The sequence below is a fragment of the Alligator mississippiensis genome, chromosome 2, assembly GCF_030867095.1.
Source record: "Alligator mississippiensis isolate rAllMis1 chromosome 2, rAllMis1, whole genome shotgun sequence".
Lineage (NCBI taxonomy): Eukaryota > Metazoa > Chordata > Crocodylia > Alligatoridae > Alligator > Alligator mississippiensis.
Window position 1 is genome coordinate 232,191,276 of NC_081825.1, and position 25,217 is coordinate 232,216,492.

The 25,217-nt window shown below is 46.5% G+C and overlaps 1 protein-coding gene across 2 annotated transcripts in view; it reads right to left on the reverse strand.

Annotated features, from left to right (window-relative positions):
• The window catches only part of DCAF5 (DDB1 and CUL4 associated factor 5), a 107,803-nt gene that overhangs the window by 45,700 nt on the left and 36,886 nt on the right, over positions 1-25,217 (reverse strand). For both annotated transcript variants that reach the window (XM_059722899.1, XM_019476930.2), the window contains one exon: positions 2,916-3,129. In XM_059722899.1, the coding sequence (XP_059578882.1) occupies positions 2,916-3,129 (214 nt within the window). The remainder of the gene's footprint in view (positions 1-2,915; positions 3,130-25,217) is intronic.

Consider the following 25,217-nt stretch of genomic DNA (forward strand, 5'->3'; position numbering starts at 1 on the left):
ACAGGAAACATATTTCTTATACCTCCAAGTTCACACAGTACGAAATGCTTAAAGGCAATTTCTCTCCTGGACAAAGTAACCTTTTAGCTTTGTGAATATTTTAAAGAGATACATCACAACAGCTTTTAAGTACTACTGCATAAAATTCCTGTTTCTGATGCAGTATGGGTGCAGCAGAGAATGCCTGTATTTTGCCATCAAAATAATGGCTACACAAATAAAATGTGGTGACACAGACATAAGAATGAAAACTGAAATTCACATTTGGGTCCTGAGGTAAAGATGAGATGGTGAACAGTTCCACAAAGTTCATATAGTTCTACTCTGACCTCTAGAGGAGAAAGCCTAGTGTCTTCTTTAGGATTACTCCATTGAAGACCCAAAAAACCAGCAGCAGATTTACCTCTGAACAATGGCTCATTTGTTTCTGCAGTAAATGTTTTTGTCCTTTCCAAGTTCCGTAAGATTAACTTCTGATTTTATAGGTGGATTTTGGTTCTGGATTTCATAGGCTCCAATCAGGACTACAAAGCAGCCATGAAAATCATTCAACATGCCTAATTCTCTAGGCTGGAGGTACTCGACCTCCGGCCCACAGGCCAAATGCGGCTCGCAGAGCCATTGCATCTGGTTCTCGGGACCACCTATGGGTCTGAAAATTTGGCAACAAGGGAGTGGTAGCCATTAATATAGCCACCCTCCCCCTGCCAAAACTGCCAAACCCCATTCCATGAATGGCTGATGAGAGCCAAGCTACACCCCCCTTCCCCTACAGGGCTGGGACATGCCTCCCCACTTCTGGATCAGGGTCAGGCCATGCCCTCTTCCCTCCCCACGGGGCTGGTTTGAAGCCTGGCCACATCCCCTTCCCTCTTGTTGGGGCTGGGCCATGCCCCCTCCTCTCTTGTTGGGGCTGGGCCATGCCCCCTCCTCTCTTGTTGGGGCTGGGCCATGCCCCCTCCCCCATCCAGGGTGGGGGCCCCACCCCCTTGCCTCCTATTAGAGTGGAGGTTCACCCTCTCTCTCCCCACCAGAGGCTAAGTTATAGGGCCTGCCCATGCCCCCTCCTCCCAGGGCCTAACCATGCCCCATTTCCAGGGCCAGCATGCCCCACTCTCTTCTGCATGGCCAGATGGTTCCCACTGTGACCACCTGGGCACCAGATTGGGAGCACCAGCTGGATCTGGCCCATGGACAGACTAGATACTGCAAACCTAGTTTGCCAGGCAACAAGAAAAATGGGAAGGTAAACACATCCTGTAAAGCTCTGCTAACTGAGAGGCTTTGCTCTACACCTAACAGCAGTAACAGAAATTCTGATTGCAGATTATTTATGATCAATGAGGGGAATTTTCAGATTTTGTGCTGATTTTGGGGTGTCAATAGTTGGAAGTGAATGTTGTTACTTATAAAACAAAACATATTAGCCAAGAATATTAAGAACCTTAGAGGTAGATGTAGGCACATCTACATGTGCGCTTTACTGCAGAGCTGATGAATTAGCCCTGCAGTAAAGCATCACTGTCTACACAAGCGCCAGTATCAGGGCACAATAGATTAATTAACTCTGATCTAAGATAGTATGGTTCCCAACAGTACTATTTTATGGAAGAGTAATTAACTCTACTGAAACGCTCATGTAGACAGTGACTGGGGCTGGCTGGGGCATGAGGGTGCTAAAGTGCAGGACGTGGCTGCTACCTGGCCCTGCTTTAGCACTATTGTGCCCCAGTCAGCCCCTCTATCACCCGACGCTGGCACCCTGAGCCTGACCCCCCTGCCAGCCTGGGGCTACTCTACTCCAGCTCTAACTGCTGAGGTCCCAGGTGCATGTGATGATGCTGCACCTGGTGTTGGTTTAGAAATTGCATTTAAAGATCTGTTTTTTGGGAACTGACTTATAGGTATAGATATATGCATTAAAAGGGTTCAAGATGGGCAACAGGGGTTAATTGATTTCCAAGAAGCTTGGGTGTCTCAGTCTCAGTTTCATGGCCCTGGAGACAGACAGGCTGTCTAACATAACAAGGCCAATGGATGGACACAGCCTGAGAATTGAGGGGCATATACCATACTGTCCAACACAACAAGGCTGGGAACCAAGGGAGTATGTACAACACAAGATAACGCCAACAACAAGGCCCCAGATCCAGGGGGGCGGGGGAAAGAGGGGTGTCCTGGTTTTGGCGGAGGAACAGACCTATTTAGGAGAAGGCCTGGAAGGCTACAACTAACCAGAGACAGCCATGAATGAAAAGTCATCAGGAGGGAAGGAGAAAACAAAAGCAGAGACTTGTATGGTTTCTTTTCTGTTATCACTGTGTATCAATAAATTTGCTTATTATTGATTGGAAAGGTTGTGGTCGGTCTGAAGGTGGTCCCCCCCGCCCCCCAAGAACAAGGTCTCTGGGTCCTAAATCCAGAGCCAACACTGGGAGAAGCTGACCCTGGCATGAACTGCACTGGAGATGTATTCAGGTACACTAACTGCATGTGTAGATGCACCCTGTAGTTTTTTTGGTATTGTTACTCCTAGCTTTAGATAGCAGCAAAATACAAGGAAGCTTCAAATTTTAAGTTTCTTTTTCTTAAATAGGCAATATTGTCTGATTCATGGACTTGAACCTGGTTAGGTAGACTTTCCATATCATTTTATATGTTTCCTGTGAATAAACAGTCAAGTTTTAGACTATACCGATCAGATTTCAAGTGTACTATGTTCTTTTGAGTGCATTAGCTTTCTCAGTTTCAATACTAAGCAATTCTGAAGATAATTTGACACATACCAGGGACTCAAAATTATCCTCTAAATGAGAGAAAGCTGACACAGATGTCAATCTCAAATGGTCAAGGAAGCTTACTGTTGAAGAAATCAATAAACATGCAAACTTTGGGCTGCATTCTATGCCCATTACCTGGTCACGGTCGCCTGCAAAACAACAACTCTTCATAGTGCACGAGTTGAAGTAACCCTGGTTGTCAAACTGGAAGACAGGCAGGCGGGAGTGGATGTCATAAAGGACTGGTGGAAGGCGCCGACGCAATGCCAGCAGCTGGGTTCCATTACTGTTGAAGCGGACACTCATGGCACTCTGAAGGGACAGATTTCCACCGTAACGGAGCAACGAACTAGGAAGAGAGAGAGGAAACAGGTGAGAAGCTCCCCTTAATATGGAAGGCATAAGAATATTATTTTTATAAAGTACTTGCATGACCTTCCAATACAGTTGTCAAGAGTTTGAGAAACAGAGAGAAAAAGAGAGAGAGTACGCCACAAAAAGATCTTTGCTTTGAGACTCATTTGCAGTATGCTACAAATGAACAAAGTTCTACATCTGAATGAAACTGATTTCTGGCCAGTTTTCAAAGAAAAGCTTTCAAGGTACCTAATGTCCAGAAGAATTTAACTCAAAGTTTTCATGACAAGCTATTGAGAGAAGTGTTGATAGCTTCAATTAAATTAGCTGTATCCATCCCCGACTCCTATAAGACAGAACTGCTACCACGTAGGGAACCAACCAGTTGTGGACTATTCATATTTACAACTAACCCTGCCAGCACTCAGCAGTTTTTGTTAACTGGTACCCTCTCTAGTCTGCCCCAGGCCTCTTTTGCTGTTAGTTTAGCGTGGGACCGAGGGAATAGCATTTTATCCTTTAGTAAGTGCTCAGACCATTAGCTCGCTCCTGCTTCCATTTACATCCCTACAGGACATCAGATGATTTTTGTCCCTTCTAAGACTCACCACAATCAGTTCCAGCTGCTTTACATAAAAACCTGTTCTACCAAATAGTTATTCTGAAAAGCATAAAAGTTAGCTAGGTCTCAAACATGCCTCACCTACAAATAATGCAAAGTACATAAGATTAATTATATTAACAGTATGATGCTACTGCCTTAAAATACGTATGTGCTAGAAGTCAATGGTCAGTGATCGCATCCAGTGTGCTTCTGTCCACTTTGTTCACACTTTCAAATTAAAATGAGCACTTAATATGCCTAGATTAAAAAAAAAAAATTATAGCTCACACAAAAGAGAGCTTTAGTCTCTCCCAGAAGCATAGTGGTTGAGAGGTCAGCTTGATATCCATTTCCTTTTATCTTTCCAAAAGGCATATCACTCCCTGAATTCGGATGGAAGGGAAGAGCAATATTTCATTCCCTTTCCATTTCATTTTAAAGGATTTAACAATCCAAACAAATACCATCCCAGACGCATTCTTTTTCAATAGGTTTCAGCCAATCCCAACCAGATGATTTATTAAAAGCTGTAAATTCTGTCCACCCTCAGTAGCTAACAGGCACCAAATACAGAAGCTACAATTTTAAGAGGAAGTTGACTCATACGTTTGAATGCATCGTATTTTCAGATACAGCTGTCTGCCTAGACATTCATAAAAACTGAGTCATGCCCCATAGAAAGGAATCTGCATTCCACACAGGTTGAAACATGCTTTGTTTCATGAGATACTGTATACATGAAAACTATTGCTCTAAGCCAGAATCAGGAAGAAACAACTTGTGCACAGGATATAGGATCAAGTTTTTTTTTCTTAAACCAAAGAACGGAAAGCTAGATTTCCACAAATGAACTAGAAGTCATATTTTCAAAATGACTAGTGAGACTCAAGATGGGCACATACATTTTGGATGCATACACTGGATCCCTGTAAATTGGCTTGATCTTTAGAAAACACTGAGCACCCATTTTATGGCCCCTGCAGGACAAATCAGGACAGTTGGTGGTTGACACGGGGAAAAAAGCAGAGCTCTTCAATGAGTTCTTCACTTCAGTATTTCTAAGTACCAACCAAGCCTATTCCCCCACCTTGATCACTGACAGATGCCCACATGGCACCAGTCCGCTTACGGTTAGTTCTGAAATAGTTAAGGAGCTCCTGGAGGAGCTGGATGGGTACAAGTCAGCAAGCCCGGATGACCTCCATCCACGGCTGCTGAAAGAATTGGCCAGTGTCATAGCTGAGCCGCTGGCACGGCTGTTTGAACACTCATGGTGCTCCGACCAGGTCCCTGAGGACTGGAGAAGGGCCAATGTGGTGCCCATTTTCAAGAAAGGGAGAAGGGATGATCTGGGTAACTTTAGACCAGTCATTCTTACCTCTATTCCTGAGAAAATGCTAGAGAAAATAATCAAAGAACACATTTGTGAAGGCCCAGCAGGGGCAACGATGCTGAGGGGAAACCAGCATGGGTTTGTCACAGGTAGATCCTGCCTGACAAACCTTGTAGCCTTCTATGACCAGGTCACACACTGCCTGGATGCGGGAGCTGAGGTTGATGTCATCTTCCTGGACTTTAGGAGGGCCTTTGACACAGTCTCACACCCTATCCTCACTAGGAAGCTAGCAGACTGTGGAGTGGATGCCTACTGGCTTAGGGACCACACCCAAATGGGTGGCCAACTGGCTTAAGGACAGCACCCAGAGAGTGGTGGTGGATGGTTCCTTCTTGGCCTGGAGGGAGGTGGGCAGTGGGGTCCTGCAGGGTTCGGTCCTTGGACTGGTATTATTTAATATCTTCATCAGCAATTTGGACGAGGACGTGGAGATCACCCTCTCCAAGTTCGCTGATGATACCAAGTTATGGGGCAAAGTTAGTACATAATTGACTCCAAGATGAACATGAGCCGGCAGTGTACTGAGGCCATCAACAAGGCCAATCGCACCTTGTCGTGCATTAGCAGGTGCATGACTAATAGAACCAAGGAGGTGATGCTCCCCCTTTACGCGGCACTGGTCAGGCCGCAGTTGGAGTCCTGTTTCCAGTTTTGGGAGCCACACTTCAAGAAGGATGCAGGGAATCTTGAGAGGGAACAGAGGAGGGCCACTCGCATGATTGGTGGCCTTCGTGATAGACCCTACGGAGGGAGGTTGAGTGCTGAATCTCTTCAGCTTTCACAAGAGACGGCTGAGGGGAGATCTTGTGGCCGCCTATAAGTTTATTAGGGGAGGTTAACGGGGAATAGGTGACGCACTGTTTACTAGGGCGCCCCAGGGAGTGACTAGGAATAATGAGTGTAAACTAGTTGAGAGTGGATTTAGGTTAGATATTAGGAAGAAATTTTTCACAGTATGGGTGGCCAGGATCTGGAATGGGCTTCCAAGAGAGGTGGTGCTATCACCTAGCTTGGATGTCTTCAAGACAGGGCTGGGCTCATCTGACTTCGGTCCTCTTTCCTGCCAGGGGCAGGGGGTAAGACACGATGATCCACTGTGGTCCCTTCCGACTCTACAATCTATGAATCTATGAAAATCAAGTCTTTTTGGAACCTTTGTGGTAGCCAACTTGAAGCAAGAATCTTTTCTTTCTAGTTTGTACTGTTTCTCTCTGCAGTCAGTGAGTTTCATTTGCCGTTTGTGAGAGTATTTTGGAGAAGTGAAGTTAAAAAAATCCTCAGTTTCACGGGCAAGAGTTACTTGTTCAATAAAGAAAAATGAGAGAGAAAGAACAACAAGATAAAAAAGAGAAGAAAAGAGAGAAAAAAAAAGAAAAAGAAAATGACTAACTAGATTTCAAATGGAATGTGTACTTTAATGCTGCTGTACCAGTAGAAACTAGAGCCACCTTGCTGTTTGTTTTACCCTCTCAATGAGATTTTCTATTAAAAGTATGGTGGAAAAAAATCACCGTTTTCTACAGCAGAATTTAAGCAGCATTTTACTTTATGTAAAAAAATAACTTTTTTCTCTGAAAGTTTAACATTTTCCATGAGAAACAAACAGACATTTACAATTAAGAATATTCACTAGTTAAAACTTCAATATTCTGTTGAACAGTTAAAACAACATTTTCAAGGAGTTCTTTTCAGGTTTGTGGTTAAGTCTAGTACAATAGTTAAACCCTTAGTTTGTGAGGTTATTTATTCATTTACATGAAGAAGTTCTCTTTCTTCCTCCCACCTCCTCCCTCTCCCCTGACTTCATCATCTAGTCTGGCCATCTCTTTCATAACAATCTTCTTTATACTACTCTATTTTCTCTCAGCACCCATCAGTCCTTTGGTCTTAAGATGAATACTGTCCTCCACCCAGCTCCTTGCATCACCAAGGCTTTCTATTAAATCTCTCTCAAAACCAAACCAGTAGACTGCCTAAAAGTAGCAATGCCCTCCAGTGTCCTATGCTGGTATTCACTATTACAAACCCTTTATATTTCTAATCTGTTCATTCCACTGCCTCCCACTTTTCTGGTAATAATGCCATGGTTTTGATTGCTGTACAATGCATGAGGCACATTCTAAAATATTTTATAGTAGTAGCTTAATATTGAAACAGGTTTCCATCGCAATTTACAGACACTTTTCTTAGGCTGCCAGAGTGGTCATGAGAAGTTAACAAAAAACACTTTAAAATGTTATAAATATTTTAGTAACTTATGCGAAATAAGACTTCAAGAGAACATTTTAATTCAAGAACCAAAAGACAAGCCAGACAACAAACAAGTCAGAGTTAATATTAAACTTAAAGTCTAAAACTACAGAGCCATGCATTTAAGACATTTCAAAAGCAGCACAACATTCAAACTAGCCTCCTAAAGTAAATACAGCTGTCTGATAAATAGTGTTTCAGGTATTTTGCGGTTTCATGGCCACCAGAACTATGCTCCAGAATCTCAGTTTTCCATATAAATAAATAAAATAAATAAAAGTGGCTTACTGGCTGCATAAAGGTTTGAAAACATTAATCAAATATGAACTGACTAGGTGCTACCTTCCCAAGTTTACAGACAGCCGGGAGAATGCTTCAGGTGTATGACCTACATTTTTCATCTCAGACAAAGCCCCATGGACTTTGATTCGATAATAAATTGAATTTATTATTTTTCTGCAGACTTCTTTATTTTTGTTTCCTTGCCCTGCTGGGACTTGCCTGCGTCTGCCCCTCTACTTCTCTTGATTCCCTTCAAGTGTTAATCTAATTAACTGACTGTGGAGAAATCATTTGTTTTAGATAATCAAAGCAGAAAGACCAGAAACAACTGAGGGAAATTTGTGCTTTATAGTAGAATGGGGGAAACTGTTTGTGGAGTACATGCAGAATATATGATGTGGAAGTGGGATACAGAGATCTATGTATCCATAATGGCCTAGAAAATAACACACATCCATATAGACAAAAGATGACGGATATAGCTGTAAAGGCCTAAGATGACAAATTTTAGGCAACTCAAAGAGAGCGTGAAGAAGAGAATCAAAGGGCTATAGAAGAGGCTGAGGTATATATTACTGACAGTGAAAGTAGCAAGCAAGGCTTATAGGTAAAAGCAGCTAAAAATTGGGTCTGACAAGTGAAAGCAATGAATTTAAAAGTTTACTAAACTTTTCAAGCTAAAATTTTCCATGGCAGACATCTTCAAAAATATTCAGTCAGACAATTTCAGGTAAAACAGTTCAGCCATTTCCAAGAATGTTTTTAATACTTCCAGAATAGATTTAGGGAAAATTGTCATTCTTGGAATCCTCCCCCCCCCACTTTTCCTCCCCCCACAGCTCTAGAATATGCATGATTTCAAACAGAAACTAAAATTTGATAAGGGGTATCACCCTGCTGTCAGGAACGAGCCTGTTCCCATCATGTGAAAGTTTGTCAAGACATATGTCTCCGAATTAATCTCAAATCAATTATGCTCGGTAGGAATCGTTAGTTTGGCACCTAAAAACACCAAAGATTCTGGTTTCAATGGTTTCATAGACATTAGGGCTTGGAAGATCATCGAGTCCAGCGCCCTGCCCAAGGGACAGGAAGTCAGCTGGGGTCATAGGATCCCAGCAAGATAAGCATCCAAATTTCTCTTGAAAGCATTCAAAGCAGGTGCTTGAACCACCTCCTGTGGCAGGCTATTCCAGACTTTGGGGCCTCGGACAGTGAAGAAATTCTTCCTTATGTCCAGCCTGAAACAGTCTTGCAGGAGTTTATAACCGTTCAACCCTGTCATCCCTTGGGGCGCTCTGGTGAACAACTGTTCACCCAGATCCTGGTGAACACCCCTGATAAACTTATAGGTGGCCATCAGATTGCCTCTGAGCCTGCACTTTTCCAGGCTAAAGAGTCCCATAGCTCTCAGCCTGTCATCGTAAAGTCCGTTTTCCTGACCTCTGACCATGTGCGTGGCTTTTCTCTGGACTCTCTCAAGCTTCTCCACATCCTTTTTGGATTGCGAAGCCCAAAACTGTACGTAGTACTCCAGCTGCGGCCTCACCAAGGCCAAGTACAACAGGAGAATGACATCCCAGGATTTGCTTGAGAAGCATCTATGGATGCAAGCCAACGCTTTTGTCGCTTTACTAGCTGCAGCATCAAATTGAAGGCTCATGTTCATCTTGTGGTCAATGATGACCGGGGACAGCAGGGCAGACCCTACGAGGAGAGGCTACGGGACCTGAACCTGTTCAGCCTTCACAAGAGAAGGCTGAGGGGGGACCTGGTGACTGTCTATAAACTTACTAGGGGGGACCAGAAGGATTTGGGAGAGACCTTGTTTCCCCTAGTGCCCCCCAGGATAACAAGGAATAACGGCCACAAGTTGTTGGAGAGTAGGTTTAGATTAGACATCCGTAAGAACTACTTCGCAGTTAGAGCGGCTAGGATCTGGAACCAACTTCCAAGGGAAGTGGTGCTGGCTCCTACCCTGGGGGTTTTTGAGAAGTGGCTTGATGCCTACATGACTGGGGTCACTTGAGCCCAGTTTCCCTCCTGCCCAGGCAGGGGGTCAGACCTGAAGATCTACAAGGTCCCTTCCGACCCTATGATTCTATGACCCCCAAGTCCCTTTCATCTGTAGTGCTAACCAGCGTAGCACTGCCGAGCCTATAAGGATGCTGCAGGTTTTTCCTCCCAAGGTGGAGAACCTTGCATTTTTTGGTGTTAAACACCATCAGGTTCTCATCCATCCATTTCCTGAGCCTGTCAAGGTCAGCCCGGCTCATCCTCCTGTCCTCAGGTGTGGATGCTTTATCCCAGAGTTTGGTATCATCGGTGAACTTGGCCAGTCCGCTTCTGACTCCAATGTCCACATCATTAATGAAGATGTTGAACAATATAGGTCCAAGGACAGAGCCTTGGGGGACCCCACTGGTCACAGGGCACCAGGGCAATGAGAGTGATCTGTGAATACAACTACCATTGGTTAACAGAATGCTCCATTTCAAGGATGAAAAAGCTGGATGGGACTTTTGCTACACACAATTCTTGTAGCTGCAAAGGACCAGAAAGGCAGCAGGCACCAGAACTGAGAGAAGCAACACTCATGTCCTCAGTGCTCCACTTGTTGGCCATTAGGCAGTAGGAAGAACTTGCCTGTCTCTAGCTGGATCTACGCTATATAGGTCTGCAAGCAGAACGAGTGAATCTATACGAAGCTGTTTTATGGCAGCCGAACACCCTTTTTCTGCTGGCAGATTAATGCCACTTTTCTGAGTCACAGAAGGCTTCTGCCACCACCTGAAAGTCAGTGCATGTAGATGTACTCATGTCTTCTGCTGACTACCACTGTCTATTTCAGTAGCTCTCTCAGGGTATACTTTTCACTTTGTTGACAAAACAGGGCTAAGTACAGACAGTCAAAAAGCCTGAGACTGAATCAATTCAGTCTCTGCAAGTTAGTCTAAACTGCAGAGATTAAAACTGAGAAACAACTGGACACACGTTTACTTTTGATTCCGGAAACACAGCCACCTGTATTCTCTCAGGCCATAAGCCCCAGGGTGCTACAGCACAGCTCTCTGGCATGTAGAGAGCATGGACTGTGTGTTCCCTTTCTTTTCCTGCTGTCCCCGAGGTCTCTGGGATTTGCAGTCCACAATCACAGTAGCAGAACTCAGCAGGGTTGCTCATCATTTCCTCCTCTGGCTTCCAGGTGCCTCTGCGATTTGTAGACCACTGTCGCAGTCAGCAGTAAGTTTCAGTAAGTTTAGCAGCAGGGCAGCCTGGTACTCAGGGGAAGGTGGGTTTAACCCCTTTTCCAGTTTAACCAGTCCCTGCCTTCCCCACTCCTCCCAACCCTCCTCTTTTGGAGAAGACAGCACAGCCCAGGCCAGATCTGGAAAGCATACTATGGGACCGTGATTTAACTTGAACCAGGAAGGGGTCTGGGACATTAGTTTCATAAACTGGCTTGACCGAAATCAGTTAAGTCTAGGGTTGCAATGACAGATTATTCAGTCCAATACCAATGGCTGATTTTTAAGGAGCCATAATCGACTGATAATGATCCAATTCTGATATGCAGCCACACAGCTTGGAGACCAGTGTCAGGCTCGTAAGTCTGGTGTGGAGGAAGGGGCAAGGGGGAGGCAGAGCAAGGTCTCTGTAGGAAGGAAGTAAGGCCCTGTGCAGTAAGGAAGAGAGTGGGGCTGGGGCATCCGGGGGTGGAGTGGGGCACGGGACAGACCTGTAGCTTGTCCGGGTGGCACGGGGAGGAGAGGGTGGGGCGGGTACAGCAAGCACCCTGGGAGAGAACAGGGGAGGAGTGTGCCCCAGAACCGCACAGGTCAGGGCGGGGCAGGATGCAGCTGCAAGCTGGGGCTGCACTGGGCTCTTTCTAGAAGGGGCTGGGTCAGGCTGTGCTGAGCTCGGGATGGGTGGTGGTAGCACTGGGAGCAGGGCAGGGAGCTGCAGCCACCCCAAAATTTGCTGAAGCTTCCCAACCCCCACCCCAAGCACTGCTGCTGTGCACCCCAAGCGCAGTGCAGCCTGCCCCTGGCCCTGCTGGGAAGAGCTCTACGCAGCCCCTGACCCCAGCCCACAGCTGCATCCTGCCTCACCCCACATGCAGACCCGGGGGCACATGCTCCCCATAACCTCCTGGGGGGTGTGCAGGGAGGGAGCCACTCGCCCTCACACCCCCACAGACAAGCCGCTCACGGCTGTTTGGCACCCACCTCCCCACCAGGTTGAGTAGCACCTGTCCCAGTGCCTCCCCATCAGGGCCTCATTCTGCATCTCCTCACACCCTTTTCCTCCCCCCACACCAGACTTACCAGCCCAGCACTGCTCTCCAAGCCACCAGGCTGCGCTCCTGGATCCATGCATGCTGTAGCTATATGCATGCACAGGTCATTTAAAAATCGGCCACATCAGGTAAAAAAAAGTCGATTTCTGATGCTTTCAATTTTCCCTATAAAATCGGGGCCGATCCAATATGGGACTGATGTATGGCACCTCTAGTTAAGTCTGATACTGCATTCAACCAGGTTTATCTTAAACCAGTTTCAGCCATTTTGAAACTAGTTTATGTGCAGTGAGCTTCAGTTCTGTTACAGGTTTAAATCAGTTTCTGATCACTTAAACCCATTTATGTGCAACTTCTGTCCTTAGCCCAGGTGAAGCAGACCTACTTGGGCCCAGCAGATGCCAGAAACTCTGCACCAGTACATGCAACTGGGGACTTGCCTGTGGTAGTTGCTGTCTGCCAGCCAGCACCATACCTAGACTTCTGGCATCCCTAGATGAACTTTCAGTATCAGGTCCCTTGGCCAGAGATAACGATAGTAATAATCAGACAATGGAAAACAAACAAAAACAAACAAACAAACAACCCCCCCCCATTTTCGGGCCCCCTTTCTGACTGGGCCCTCGGTGGCCGCCCAGTTCACCCATGCCTATGTCCAGCCCTGCTGCCAGCAGAAGGTTCACAGTGCAAACACAGCTTAGGATTCATTGGATATACGGAACAGAGGTGAGGGATGAGGAGACAGAGAAGCAGGAATTAGACAGGAAAAGTTCGTATATGGAAGCATCTTCATGCTATGCTGCCCCTTCAGGGCTAACAGGGGGAATAGGAATAGCCCACGTTTTAGATTCACATTTCAGAAGAGGTCCAACAGAGAAGTTACAGCCATTCTGTCACCTTAAAACTTCCTCTTTCCTGACTTAAGAACTAACATATCGAGTTGTACGTAGATACAGGGTTAGACAAAAGTCTGTCCCTACAACTGAATAGAAAACAATATACAAAACATCCATCCCAAAAACTGCATCCTTTTTCACTCAACAACCAAGGAGTGCCACTTCCAAAATACAATCAGAGTATCAGATCAGTGCAACTGAATCCTCAAATACCATTGTCACAACCCAAAGTTGTGATTTTTTGTTTGTGTGCGCTTCGGCACTGCTAAATTATTTTTCCCGCTAAACTGCAGCTTCTTTGCACGGTGGAGTTTTCTGCTGCAGAAGAGAACCCCAGTGCAACGGAGAATTTCCTGCCAATTTGAAGCTTTCTTTGCATGGTGCATTTCTTTTGCATCTAAGAAATGCACAGTGCAAGGAGTTCCCGCCATTTGTATGAAGATTCGTGCCACATTATTGGCCAATTCTAATATATGCACACATGACAGCTAGCGATTGGATTTCTAGCCGTATAAAGAGCTTGGGTGGCTTCCGCTCAAGTTGGAGAGAGAGCAATTGGAGTTCGAGAGAGAGGGAGAGCGTGAAGATCTCTAAGCGCTGCAGATCCCTATGGACCCAACGCATTTCTTGAGAAGGCAATAGAGGCCTGAACAGCCTCTAGCCTCTCCCCGTCACTGATAAATTCCTAGACGTATCCCTTCCTGTACGAGAAACTACCGAACCCGCGGAGCTTCAACAACTCTGGGGAAAAGAACGAATTGTCGTAGTCCTCTAACGAGGATTTAAGCGGAGCTGAACCTGGAAACTGTCCAGCCTACACCACGACCATCTTTGGTGTAAGTAAACAATCTTTAAATCAACCACTATGCGTCCGTGACTAATTCTAGCTCGCCACTGGTCTTTTCCGACCCCGCGTGCCCGGGCTGCTGGCCACAGCCCGCGTGCGCAAAGACAGGCCCGGCTCGCCCCCGGCCCGCACAACCATATTTTCCTGCATACCACATGCTCCCAAATAGTATATGCACCTTGTTTTTTGCAGGCAGAATGCAGAAATCGGATTTTTTCCAGCGTTAGAGTTGATTGTGTGACAAAAGTCAGTGCCAGGGCCCCTGAGATTCATACCCCAATCTATGGAACCTGCAAGCTGCAGCATCACTTGACTAGACACAAACCTGTTTCAGCTCAGTCTTGGCCCTCCCATAAGGTTCCTAACAGGAGATCATATGACCCAAGACGACCAATGGGGGTCACAAGCCCCTGATGAGAAGGCTATAAAAACCTTCCCACTACTTGCAGGGTCTTGTCTTTTCAACAATATTTAGTATCCATAGTGTGGATCTCCTTACCTGACCATTGTAACTTCTGTTCCTGTCTTGGATTTCCTTGTTCTGAATCCTTGTCTTATTCCCATCTTGCCTCTGTTTCAGACCCTTCTGCCCTGCCTCCAGTCTTGGACCCCAAGTATCTTGGCTCATGCTTACCCTATCCTCTATACTGGATTCTCTGGCTCCTGACCTCTGGCTTGGCCTTGACCATGGACCCACTTGATCCCTGGTATGATATATCAAATTTCAACTGGCAGCTGGTATTGCAACCCTTGGCTCTCTCTTTTGGACTTATGGTATTACTGACCCTTAACTTCTGGACCCTGACGCTTGCCATCTGGGTTGCACCCATGACAGTACTTTTTCCTGGAAACAGTGTCCAGGAAGTGTGGTATCCTGGGAGACAGATGGAATAAGACACCAGGACCTTCTGGGTATAGCAGGGCAGCAACACGGTTGGGCCCCAGATCCTTGCAAAGGCAGTAGGAAGACTTGTTTTTACTGTAGATTTCATAGACATTAGTGCTGGAAGGGACCTCAGAAGATCATCAAGTCCAGCCCCCCGCCCCAGGGGCAGGAAGTCAGCAGGGATCATAGATCCCAGCAAGATAAACATCCAGACGTCTCTTGAAAGCATTCAAAGTAGGTGCTTGAACCACCTCCAGCAACAATCTATTCCAAGCCTTGGGGGCTTGGACAGTAAAAGTTCTTCCTTATGTCCAGCCTGAAACGGTCATGGAGGAGTTTGTGACCGTTTGACCTTATCATCCCTTGGGGCATTCTGGTGAACAGATGTTCTCCCAGGTAAGTACCCCTGATAAACTTATAGGTGGTCTCCAGATCACCCCTGAGCCTGCGCTTTTCCAGGCTGAAGAGTCCTATGGCTCTCAGCCTCTCTTCATAAGGTCTGTAAATGATTCTTTATACAAAGTTCCTATAAATAAAATGTTGCTTTGACACCACAAGCCTCATTAAGATGCTACAGACTGGATGCAGCAGCTCACTCACCCTCAGCCAGCTCAGTGGCTCTTTACCCAAAAGCTACTGCCTTACCAGCAGCTGTAAGAAGCTTAGCACTGGACTCTGCCCCCAGCCTTTGCAGCCCCAGGGAAAAGCGACAGCCATGAGTCACAGTGCCTCTTTACTTTATTCTACCTTTTCTCTCTACTACAGCAATTTAGCTTCCCCACTTAAGATAATACCCCAATTTTGCACAGCTGATGGGGGGGGGATGGAAGGTGCATGTGATATGCAAGTAAATATGGTATTTTGTTCATTGTAACAGGGGCTCAGGCAGGACCCCTGTTACTAAAACAGAATCTGGTATGACTGACCCAATCATGCACACTGCCGGGGGGGGGGGGGGGGGTGGGGGGAGGGAAATCACACACCTGGGGCAGGGTCGGGTGATTAGCCCACCAAGACTCGTATAAATCCGGTGTATACTTTTTGCCGCAAGGAGACCGCAAGGGGCATTTGGAGCCCCAGACGGCAAAGAATACAAGGAACCTGCCTGGCAACCAGGAAGAGATGCCAAGACTCCAGGACCCTAGACGAAGAGAGTCCATTCAGGGCAAGCTATGTATTGTGAGATTCTGGTGGCTCCGGCGAGTGTGGTGGGAGCCGAGGCTTGGCAGAGTCACATGGCAAGGGATCACAGAGTGAAGGAGGCATCCCATGGGTGAAGGACAACGGGTGGGCAAAAGGATCCCAATCCCAGAGGGGCAACGCTGCCAGAAGCAGCAATGTGGGATGCAGAGAAGCAACCGGGACTGATCCCGGTATGAGACTTGCATGAGAGACATGGAAAACATGCCTTGCTTATAAGATAATTAGCGCTCAGAATGCTGAGTGCTACATTGTAGCCAGAAAGTATCTGGTGCTGGGTGAACTGCTCAGCAGCACTAGAGGGCTTCACTAATGAAGCAATTGGCAAGACTACAGTTACTGTACCATTTTGAAAAATAAACCAGCACCATGAGCATATAACACCTGGGTGGCGTTTATCAATCTCTAGCATTGAAAAGATCACAGATCTCCTCAATTTTCTTTTAAATCCAAGTCGTGGCAGGCGAGTACAGAAGGGAGACAAAGCTAGGATCGCCCGTCCCACTCACATTCACTTTAGGACTGCCACCTACTTGTTCCTTTATTGTTACACTATCTTCCTTTCACAGAGTCATTCTAAGGAGGTGGTATCTTTCCACAGCCTCTAGAAAGTTTACTGGTCCAACAGGCTAAGAGACTTCAGAGACTGTAACTGTCACTAGAGGTACACCAATACATTGATTCGATATCGGATCAGCACCAATATAAAGGAAATTGCATTGGAAATTGGCCTGATATGACCAATAGTTTGGCCGATAAATGGCCCGCATGCACGCAGCTGCAACACAGCACTTAGGTGGTGAGGAGCACAGCCCAGCAGCTTGGAGAACTGCATGTAGCTACTAAGTCTGTTGTGGTGGAAGGAGTGTGTGTGAGGGCGGGGGGGCGATCAAGGCCCCCCAGTGAAGGAGGGAGTGGGACTGGGGCAAGCGCAGGATGGAGCTGTGGCTTGTCTATGGAGTACGGGAAGGGGGGGGGCAGCTCCTGCCCTGCGCACCACTTGTGGTGACAAGCAGCTCCCAGATGTGTCCAACAGGGCATAGGGAGGTGGGAGTGGCATGTGCCCCTGGATCTGCATGGGGTGGGGCAGGCTGAGGTGGCGCAGCTCTTCCCAGCAGGGGCTGGGAAAGGTGGTTGGCAGGGGGCTACAGTGAATTGAGGTGGCTGCAGCCCCCCTCCCCCCCCAAAGCCCCTGCCCAGTGCTACTGCTCACCCCAAGTGCAGCCCAGTCCAGCATCCCTCCCCCAGCCCCCAGCTGGGAAGAGCCTGGCTCCAGCCTGCCCTACCCTGTACAGATCCAGAGGCACATGCCCCCCTCCTGTGCCCTCCTGGAGGACACAGAGCAGCAGGAGCTGGCACCCAACCCCCTCCAGACAAGCTGTGGCTCTGGCCTGCACCCTGCCCCACCCCAGCTAGGCAGTGCTTGCCCCAGGCCCCACTCCCTCCCTCCCTCTCACCGCAGGGGCCTTGATCTACACCCCCCACCATGCCCCTTCCCTCCCACCACAACAGATTTAGCAGCTGGGCACAGCTCTTCAAGCCGCTGGGCTGGTTTCAGAAATCAGATCAGTATCAGCCAATACACCTCCTTAAAAATTGGCTATTGGTAAATCAGTCCCAAAAATCTCTATCGGTGCACCCCTGAAGGAACTGGATGTCAAAATGGCTTGACAGTAACATCAAGCATTAGTAGCACAGCTGTTGAGGGGCATGTCTAAGTGAGGGTAACACCCACTTTCTGCCATAAGCCCCACCTTCCATCCAGCTTAGCGGTGGAACACCTTCACTGCTGCACAGCTCTGGTAACGTCATACACATTTCCAAAATTCTTTTTTTTATTTTATGAAGTGTCTGGTATGATTGGTTAACAGAGAAACCACCCATTTTAAAAAAAGTCCAAGCATGCATTCGCAAGCGTTGGCGATGGGGTGTAAGAAAGGGGAGAATAGACAAAGTTGTGTGCAATATGTTCATTTCCATAGAGTGACACACTGCATAGGGGCAGCGTTCACATATTAACCATACATTAGACCAAGCTGAACAACCGAAGGCTTTCAAGACCAGAACAGCACCATTAGTGTAAACTAACTCATTTACACTGGCAGCTAGTAGGTACAAGGGGGTGGGGAGGAAAAAGTTCACAGCAGTCAGTATTAGCACATAGCTCAAGGCTTTCTTTGCAGGGGAAATCTATGCCTGAAAGAAACACTTGCCCTTAATTTTTTAATAGATGTTTCATCTTTAGTGGAAAGATAAATATGTGGTCAGTTTGCATAAGCTTACAGGAGCTGTTTAAGTTAGATTGGGAATTATTAGGGACCACCAATAAAGAGAGAAGAATAGCAAGAACCCTCAGGGAGTATTAAAAAAAGTACACCAAGGTAGTGTTAACAGAGCCATTAAATATATATCCCTTTTGATAAGCAACAAACTTGACAAAATGAATTGTATTACAGTCAATGTCTTTAGGAAATGAGAGTCATTTGTGGGGGAGGAAGGAAAGGAGAAAAAAAAGTGTTGATCATTTCAAGCACTGCTGTTTATAATAATGTAATGAAAGACTGACCTTAAAAGGAAAAAAACGAATTGAATTCTTGAAACTAACGCACACAATCATATACAATCAGGTTTGTCAGCATTTCTGTAACCACTAAATTGAAGAACTTCTAACTGTGCAAAAAAAAATAAAAAAAAAATTGGAATACAACTTGGCAAAGACAATTGGAGCCTGGAAAACTGAGAAACATTTCAAAAGTTAGGCTTTGAGAGTTGGTTCTTTATTTTAAAGATACACACACACACACACACACACACACACACACACACACACACACACACACACACACAACAGTTCTTATGTATTTGGGATTAGTGTCAATTTAGAACAAAATTATCAGTGGTATACAAACAAGCACATTAAAACAATTATGGCCTTTGAGTTTAAAGCAAACAAACAAACAAACAAACAAACAAACAAAACAAACAAAACAAACGTGCTATTCAAGATAGCCACCTTTAAAAAGTTTCAGCCATATCAAATTTAGAAATCCTGTAAATATAAAAAAAATTGAAAAATATATCCAAAGCACAGAGTAAAATGTTATATTTATATTTTAGTTAGCAGTGTTTACAAAGGGAAGAAACAAATAAACAGCTCCCTTCCCCCCATGCATAAATTTCACAACTCAGTGGATTGTAGCAGGCCTCAAGGTCTCCATTTTCCCTTACAAAAATAAAAATAAGTGATTCCTATAAAATAGACTACATCTACCAGAAGCTGTAAAAAAACCCTTGAGAACTTAAAGTGAATGCTACCACCTAGCCTAAACATTAAGAAATGTGTACTCCCCGACTCCAAATCATTAGGTTTAGAAATAATTAGACTATATTGCAGGGGTCGGCAACCCCCAGCACACGTGCCGAGCATGGCACGCAAGGCCATTTTGTTTGGCATGCCACTGCCAACCATGGAACCCGGGCTTCTCCTAGCAGGTGGCTGGGAGGATACAAGCCCTGCTGCAAGCAGCCTGGGAACCGTGGCTGGCAGCAGCTACCCCAGAATCTGGGCCGGCTGCAGCCGGGAGGCTGCTAACAGCTGCTGCCCCTGGCCCCAGCTGCCTCCCAGCCCCAGGCTCTGGGGAGGCAGCACGTGCTGGCAATGCTCCCCACCGTGCTGCCCTCCCTGCTGCCTCTGCAGAGCAGCATGTGGAACCCGGCAGGGCACAGTGGGGAGGTGCATGAAAGCTGCCTGCTGCTCTGAGCTCCCTGCTGACCTGGTCACACTTCCCCTGCAGGCAGGTGCAGCAGCAAGGGGCACAACCCTGTATTGCTGCCCACGCTGCCCCCATGCACACAGGGGAAGTGTAACTAGCACAGCAAGGGGCTTGCAGTGGCAGGCAGCTTCCCTGTGCAGCCCCTCTGTGTGCTGCCACTCTGCGCTCCAGAGGGCCTGGGGGAGGGCAGGAGGGCCAGGAGCACAGCGTGAGGAAGTGTGGCCAGGGCAACGGGGAGCTCAGTGCAGCAGGCAGCTTTCATGTACCTCCCTATGTTGTGCCGCACCAGGTTCCACACTGCTCTGCAGAGGCGGTGTGGGAGGGCAGCACGGCGGGGAGCACAAGCTCACAATGCACACCCACCCTACCCCTTACATAGATTTGGGGGGCGCAGGTCCCCCTGCCCCTCAGAAGTGCATGTTGCCGCTGGGAGCCAGCCCCCCCCCCACCTGAACCGCTGCAGTGGGGGAGCCAGCTCCTGAAGCAGCAGCCATTGCCTTCTGTTGGGAGCAGGGAGCTGTGGACCTGGGTTCCTGGCCCCATAGCCCTGGCAGCAGGGGCTCCTTTGGCAGGGCTGGGGGGCAGGAGTGATTCGCACAAAACAAATACACAAGATCAGAGGTAGCATCCAACGTTTTATTTATTGTCACCAGGTTTACAATTTTTAGAAAAATCTAGTATTTACCATAAAAGGCAACATTTATTATTATTAACTATACTAATATGCAGTGCATCCTGCCATGTACCCCATGCCTTCGTTTCGTTTTTCTGGCATGCCGGCACTCGGGCACCTTCCAATGTAGGCATTGTGGTTTTTCAGCACTCTGGCCAAAAAACATTGCCTACCCCTGCTATATTGCATGTTTGTGTACATAATCAGGGTTTCCCCATCTTGCCCATAGGGTGCACTTAGGCCTCTTACAAGATAACTGATGCTAGGAGTCAGGGCTTTAAGAACAGCAAACATCACAAGACTTATCATGAGATTTGGGAATGCTGGGCAAATATCAGGAAAAGCTGTTATGGATTAGCCTTACCCTATCTTTCAACTTGACCGTAGTAGTGACTCACAAAAAGCCGCCGTTGCTCTACCAATGATTTCAGCTTCTTTAAGTTAGTCAAAACACTATTGATTATGCTTTTTTCAATTCTGCACTTCTTTATAAAGAAAAAAAGTGCAGCATTTTCAGCAGTCTAAGGTTTGGGAAGAATTTGTAGCTCCTCATCCCTTCTAGGTTTTTTTAAAAGGCTTTTAAAAAACTTATTTCTGTCATTATGGCTGCAGAACAGTATCAGACAGAAGACAGGCAGGCAATGAGCCAAGACGATTGCTAGGTGGGGTAAAACCCACTTGTTTTGACTCTAGCATATCCTCCCTCTGCCCCATCCCTCATTTATCCGATTTCCCTGCTGAGTCTCATGATTCTGCCCCAAAGGGCTCACAATCTCAGACTGCCTTCGTGATAGATTTGTACATCTACAAGCACAACAGAGCCCCGATCCCTGCCTGGACCCTTGAGGTATTGCCATATGGTAAGAATAAATTAGATCTACTAGGCTGAAAAATAGTTGCTTAGGGAAATGGAAACACCTTTTTTGCTTGATTTAAAAAGCCAAAAAGGATATATGGGTAGTCCTCCACTGACTCCAGGAACTGTATTAAACCAGTTGTAGACAAGGCTTTGAAAGCATGGATTGGATAAACCCAGCTCAGGTCCTAGGCAGGCTGATGCTTCCACATTACTGCTACCACTTCCCCACAAACCCCCCACTGCCCAGCTGGAGCGGGGCCCTTTGGTGCCTGGCCACAGCAGCACTAGCTTGCAAATAACAAATCTCCCTTGCCACCCAGCCACAGCATGTTATAGGTAAAGCCCCTGGTTCTGTGGATCAGCTCCAATGATTCCATGGGCCAGGTCTGGCCCGTGGGCCTTACGTTGCCAAACCGCGTGCTAAACATCCTGCTCCAGGCTCTTGTACTGTACTCATTACTGTAGCAGCAGAGCACCATCTAGTATTGCATTAAGACAGTGATGTTCAGCCTCTGGCCTGTGGAGCCATCTCATCTGAGTTGTGGGGCTCCCCACAAATCTGGACATTTGACATTAAGAGAGCAGTGGTAGCTGCTACCCTACTACCAAATTTCTAGACCTGCAGGAACCGCTGCAGGCCCAATACCTTGGCCCTACATGCTTGAACATGTCAACATGTAGGATTTGACACGTGTGTGGGATCAGGCTAGCATGCAGGGCCACAAAAGCATGCTGTATCACACCAGCAGACAGACCCCATGTGCCAACACTCCACAGGATCCTGGCCTGCCAACTGACTCCATGCCCCTTGTCCAGCCTGACTAACATCTGTCATTAATTTGTTCTCTTGTCCTCTCACCGCAGAGAAAGAGCATGCATCTTGTTTGTGTAGGTTATTTATTTATTTATTTAAAATATGCATATTACCATATACGTGTGCTAGAGGAAAGAAGTGTGCCTTGTGCTTGGATTGGAAGGTGGCAAGTTCTGGGTGAGTTCAATCCATAATCTCAGATGGACCCCCACAGGAGTTTCTCTTCTAACTCACTTAAAACAGGACTAAGATTTCCAAATATAGGTACCTAAAGGTACAGCCACATTCTTCAATTTAAAAGATAATTGCAAAACATTTTTTATGTGGGTTGTAAGAGTAATATTTTGTACTTCTTTCTATTAGGGAATCTCAAAGCAAGAATTTGCAGCCAGCCAAAAAATTTAGCATCACAGTACTTAAGAAATAAGCACTACCTTCCTCCATCTTTACATCTATATTAAATGTTGGTTGTACATTGAACTGAACTACTCATAAAGGCAAGTAAATCTCATCTCTCAATTGCAAATAAAGTGAGTTTCTTTTAAGTACCTATTGAAATGTATCATGCAGACATGAGTTCATAATGAGCCTATTTAATATCTGCAGAACAAGAATGAAATTCCTCCTAAAAATTCTTACAGTTTATCTTAAGACAAAAAAAAAAAAAAAACCAAAATAAAAAGGAACTGTCCAACTTCCACAGCACAAAAATAGTTTCCTTTCCAGCTCTGACAGGTATATAGCTTCTCCTCTCTCAGGCTGATGGGTTTTTATTCAGACTTATTCACTTCATACATGAACACAGTTTCCACATATTCAAATATACAGTCTAATACCTTTACCGATTTCACAGGGATGTTGAGACAAAAAGTCTCCATATTAGTAAATAACAAAACCCAATCTCCCTAAAAAGGTTTTGCTTAAAAAACAAAACAAAAACCCATCACCTTTTTTCTCTAACTGTACCTACTAATTTGCTGTGGAGCTCAGACAGCTCTCTTCCCTCCCTTCTACCTCTCCCTCCCATTAGATATCCCGCTGAAGCATGCTAGCTGGAAAGAAAAGGAATTGTAGAACAGTACTGGGTTAGTGGGTACTTATTTGGAAGAAGAAGAAAAAAAAAAAAAAGCATTAGCTGAAGTTTTGTTTTGATAAATTATTTGTAGTTGCCCATAAGTGATCACATGGTTCTCCTATTTTTTCTTTAGTCCTTCACATCAATATGGCATCTGAGCTGAAAGACAACTTATTCAATAGTCTTGTTTACACGGAGAAATTTTACCGGGGTCTGACAACTGGTCTGTCTACAGCAGTGGTTGGCAACTCCTGGCACGCATGCCAAGCATGGCACGCAAGGCCATTTTCCTCAGCGTGCATTGGGGCCAGGGAGGCCACAGCTGTTTGCGGCCTCCTGGCTGCAGCCAGCCCTGGCTCTGGGTAGCTGCTGCCAGCCAGGAGCCCAGGCAGCTGGGACGCTGCAAGTCCTGCTGGGAGCAGCCCGGGCTCCATGACTATCAGCAGCTACCCAGAGCCAGGGCCGGCTGCAGCCAGGCTACAAACAGCTGCTGCCTCCCTGCCCCTGGCCCCAACGGGCAGTGTCGGCACCTGCTTCCCTTCCCAGTGCCAGGGCCAGGGCTAGAGGGCAGCAGCTGCTTGTAGCCTCCTGGCTGCAACTGGCCCAGGTGCTAGGTAGCTGCTGATAGCCACAGAGCCCAGGCTGCTCCCATGGAAGCCCTGGTGCAAGCAGCCCAGGCTCTGTGGCTATCAGCAGGTAGCTACCCAGAACCCGGGCCAGCTGCAAACATCTGCTGCCTCTCCACCCCGGCCCCAACTCTAGCTGCCTCCTAGCCCCAGACCCAGCCCTGGGCTCTGGGGAGGCAGCACATACTGGTGATGCTCCTCGTTGTGCTGCCCTCACCACTTCTGCAGAGCAGCTTTGGAACCTGGCATGGCAGGACACAGCAGGGGGGTGCAGAAACAGTGCTAAAGCTAAACCTCTGCTTTTAAGCTAGTTGAATGCTGAAATTTCTTTTCTCAAAAAAAAAAAAACACAAAAGGGTAGATTGTGCACTAAAAGTTCAGGAAGATCAATACTCAGGTCTTGCAGAAATAGCTTTTACAGGTCTGCAACAAATTGGGCCCAGCCCTAGAGCAAAGTCACCATAACCCTGGTCCCAGAAATGTTTCAAATAAAAACAATTTGGTGAAGAGGTTAAGTCCTTTCAAAAGTACCTTACAACAGTGCTTCTCGACCTGTGGGTTGCAAGAATATATGAAAAGGGTTGCTTAAAAAACAAACAAACAAACAAACAAACAAAACCTCCTTTAAAAGTAGATCAAACTTAAAAAATGAATTCTTCTTTAAAAGGAGAAAAATGTGGGAACCCATGGCTTTTCTCTTACAGGCAGGCAGAGTTCCACCCTGCAAGGGGCTGCTTGGGCCCTCCCCCCACTACACCCACCCACTCCCTGCCCCACACCCTGGGGGCGAGGAGCAGTTGGTCAGGAGTGAGCAGAACTGGGTTGGGACTGGCCACTGATGTTTACAAGTGGGTCCTGGCACAAAAAAGGTTGACAACCACTGCCTTAGAAGAGGCAAAGGTGACTACTTTCAATTTTGGAAATGTTCAAGGAAATCCTCTCCTTTTAGCTTATACTCACTACTTGGAGCTCACAAAACTCTGCATGTTTTAGGGTTTTATGCATTATTACACATAAGGCATGGATGTACAAACAAGGGCAGGGGTTTTTTATTTGTTTGATTTTGTTTTGGGTTTTTGTTTTTTTAACTACAGAGCACGTGACGCTGCCACTGCCCTTACACATACACTTAATCCAACAGTCAAAGGTGCAACAAATCAGCTGGGCACCCAGGGCAGCTGTGACTAACAGAAGCAGCAGCAGCAACTGTGGAACTGCAGAAAGACTTGCAACTTCTTCAGGTGGATCTACAGCTCAAGGATTAGACTCTTAAGTTACCTCAAGACCCATCAATGAGCCGTGATAGAGATCATCCTCAAGTAAGAAGATAGCCAATGACAAATTTCTAGTTGCCACCATACTGATCCAATTACGCAATTGCGATGACAGCTGCTATCCTTCCCCTGAAGTCGGTACCCAGGGCCCCACCCGAGTTACACTACTGCCCACAGTAAATGAAAGCTAACTAGTAGTAGCTTATCTTTCAGAGGAAGTAGGACAAGTTGCCAGTGATTAGCTTTCATTTACCACAGGGTAAAAGTACATGCATGTGCACACACACCCCTCAGAGCAGCTGATGGACTAAATTCCAGCTCTCCT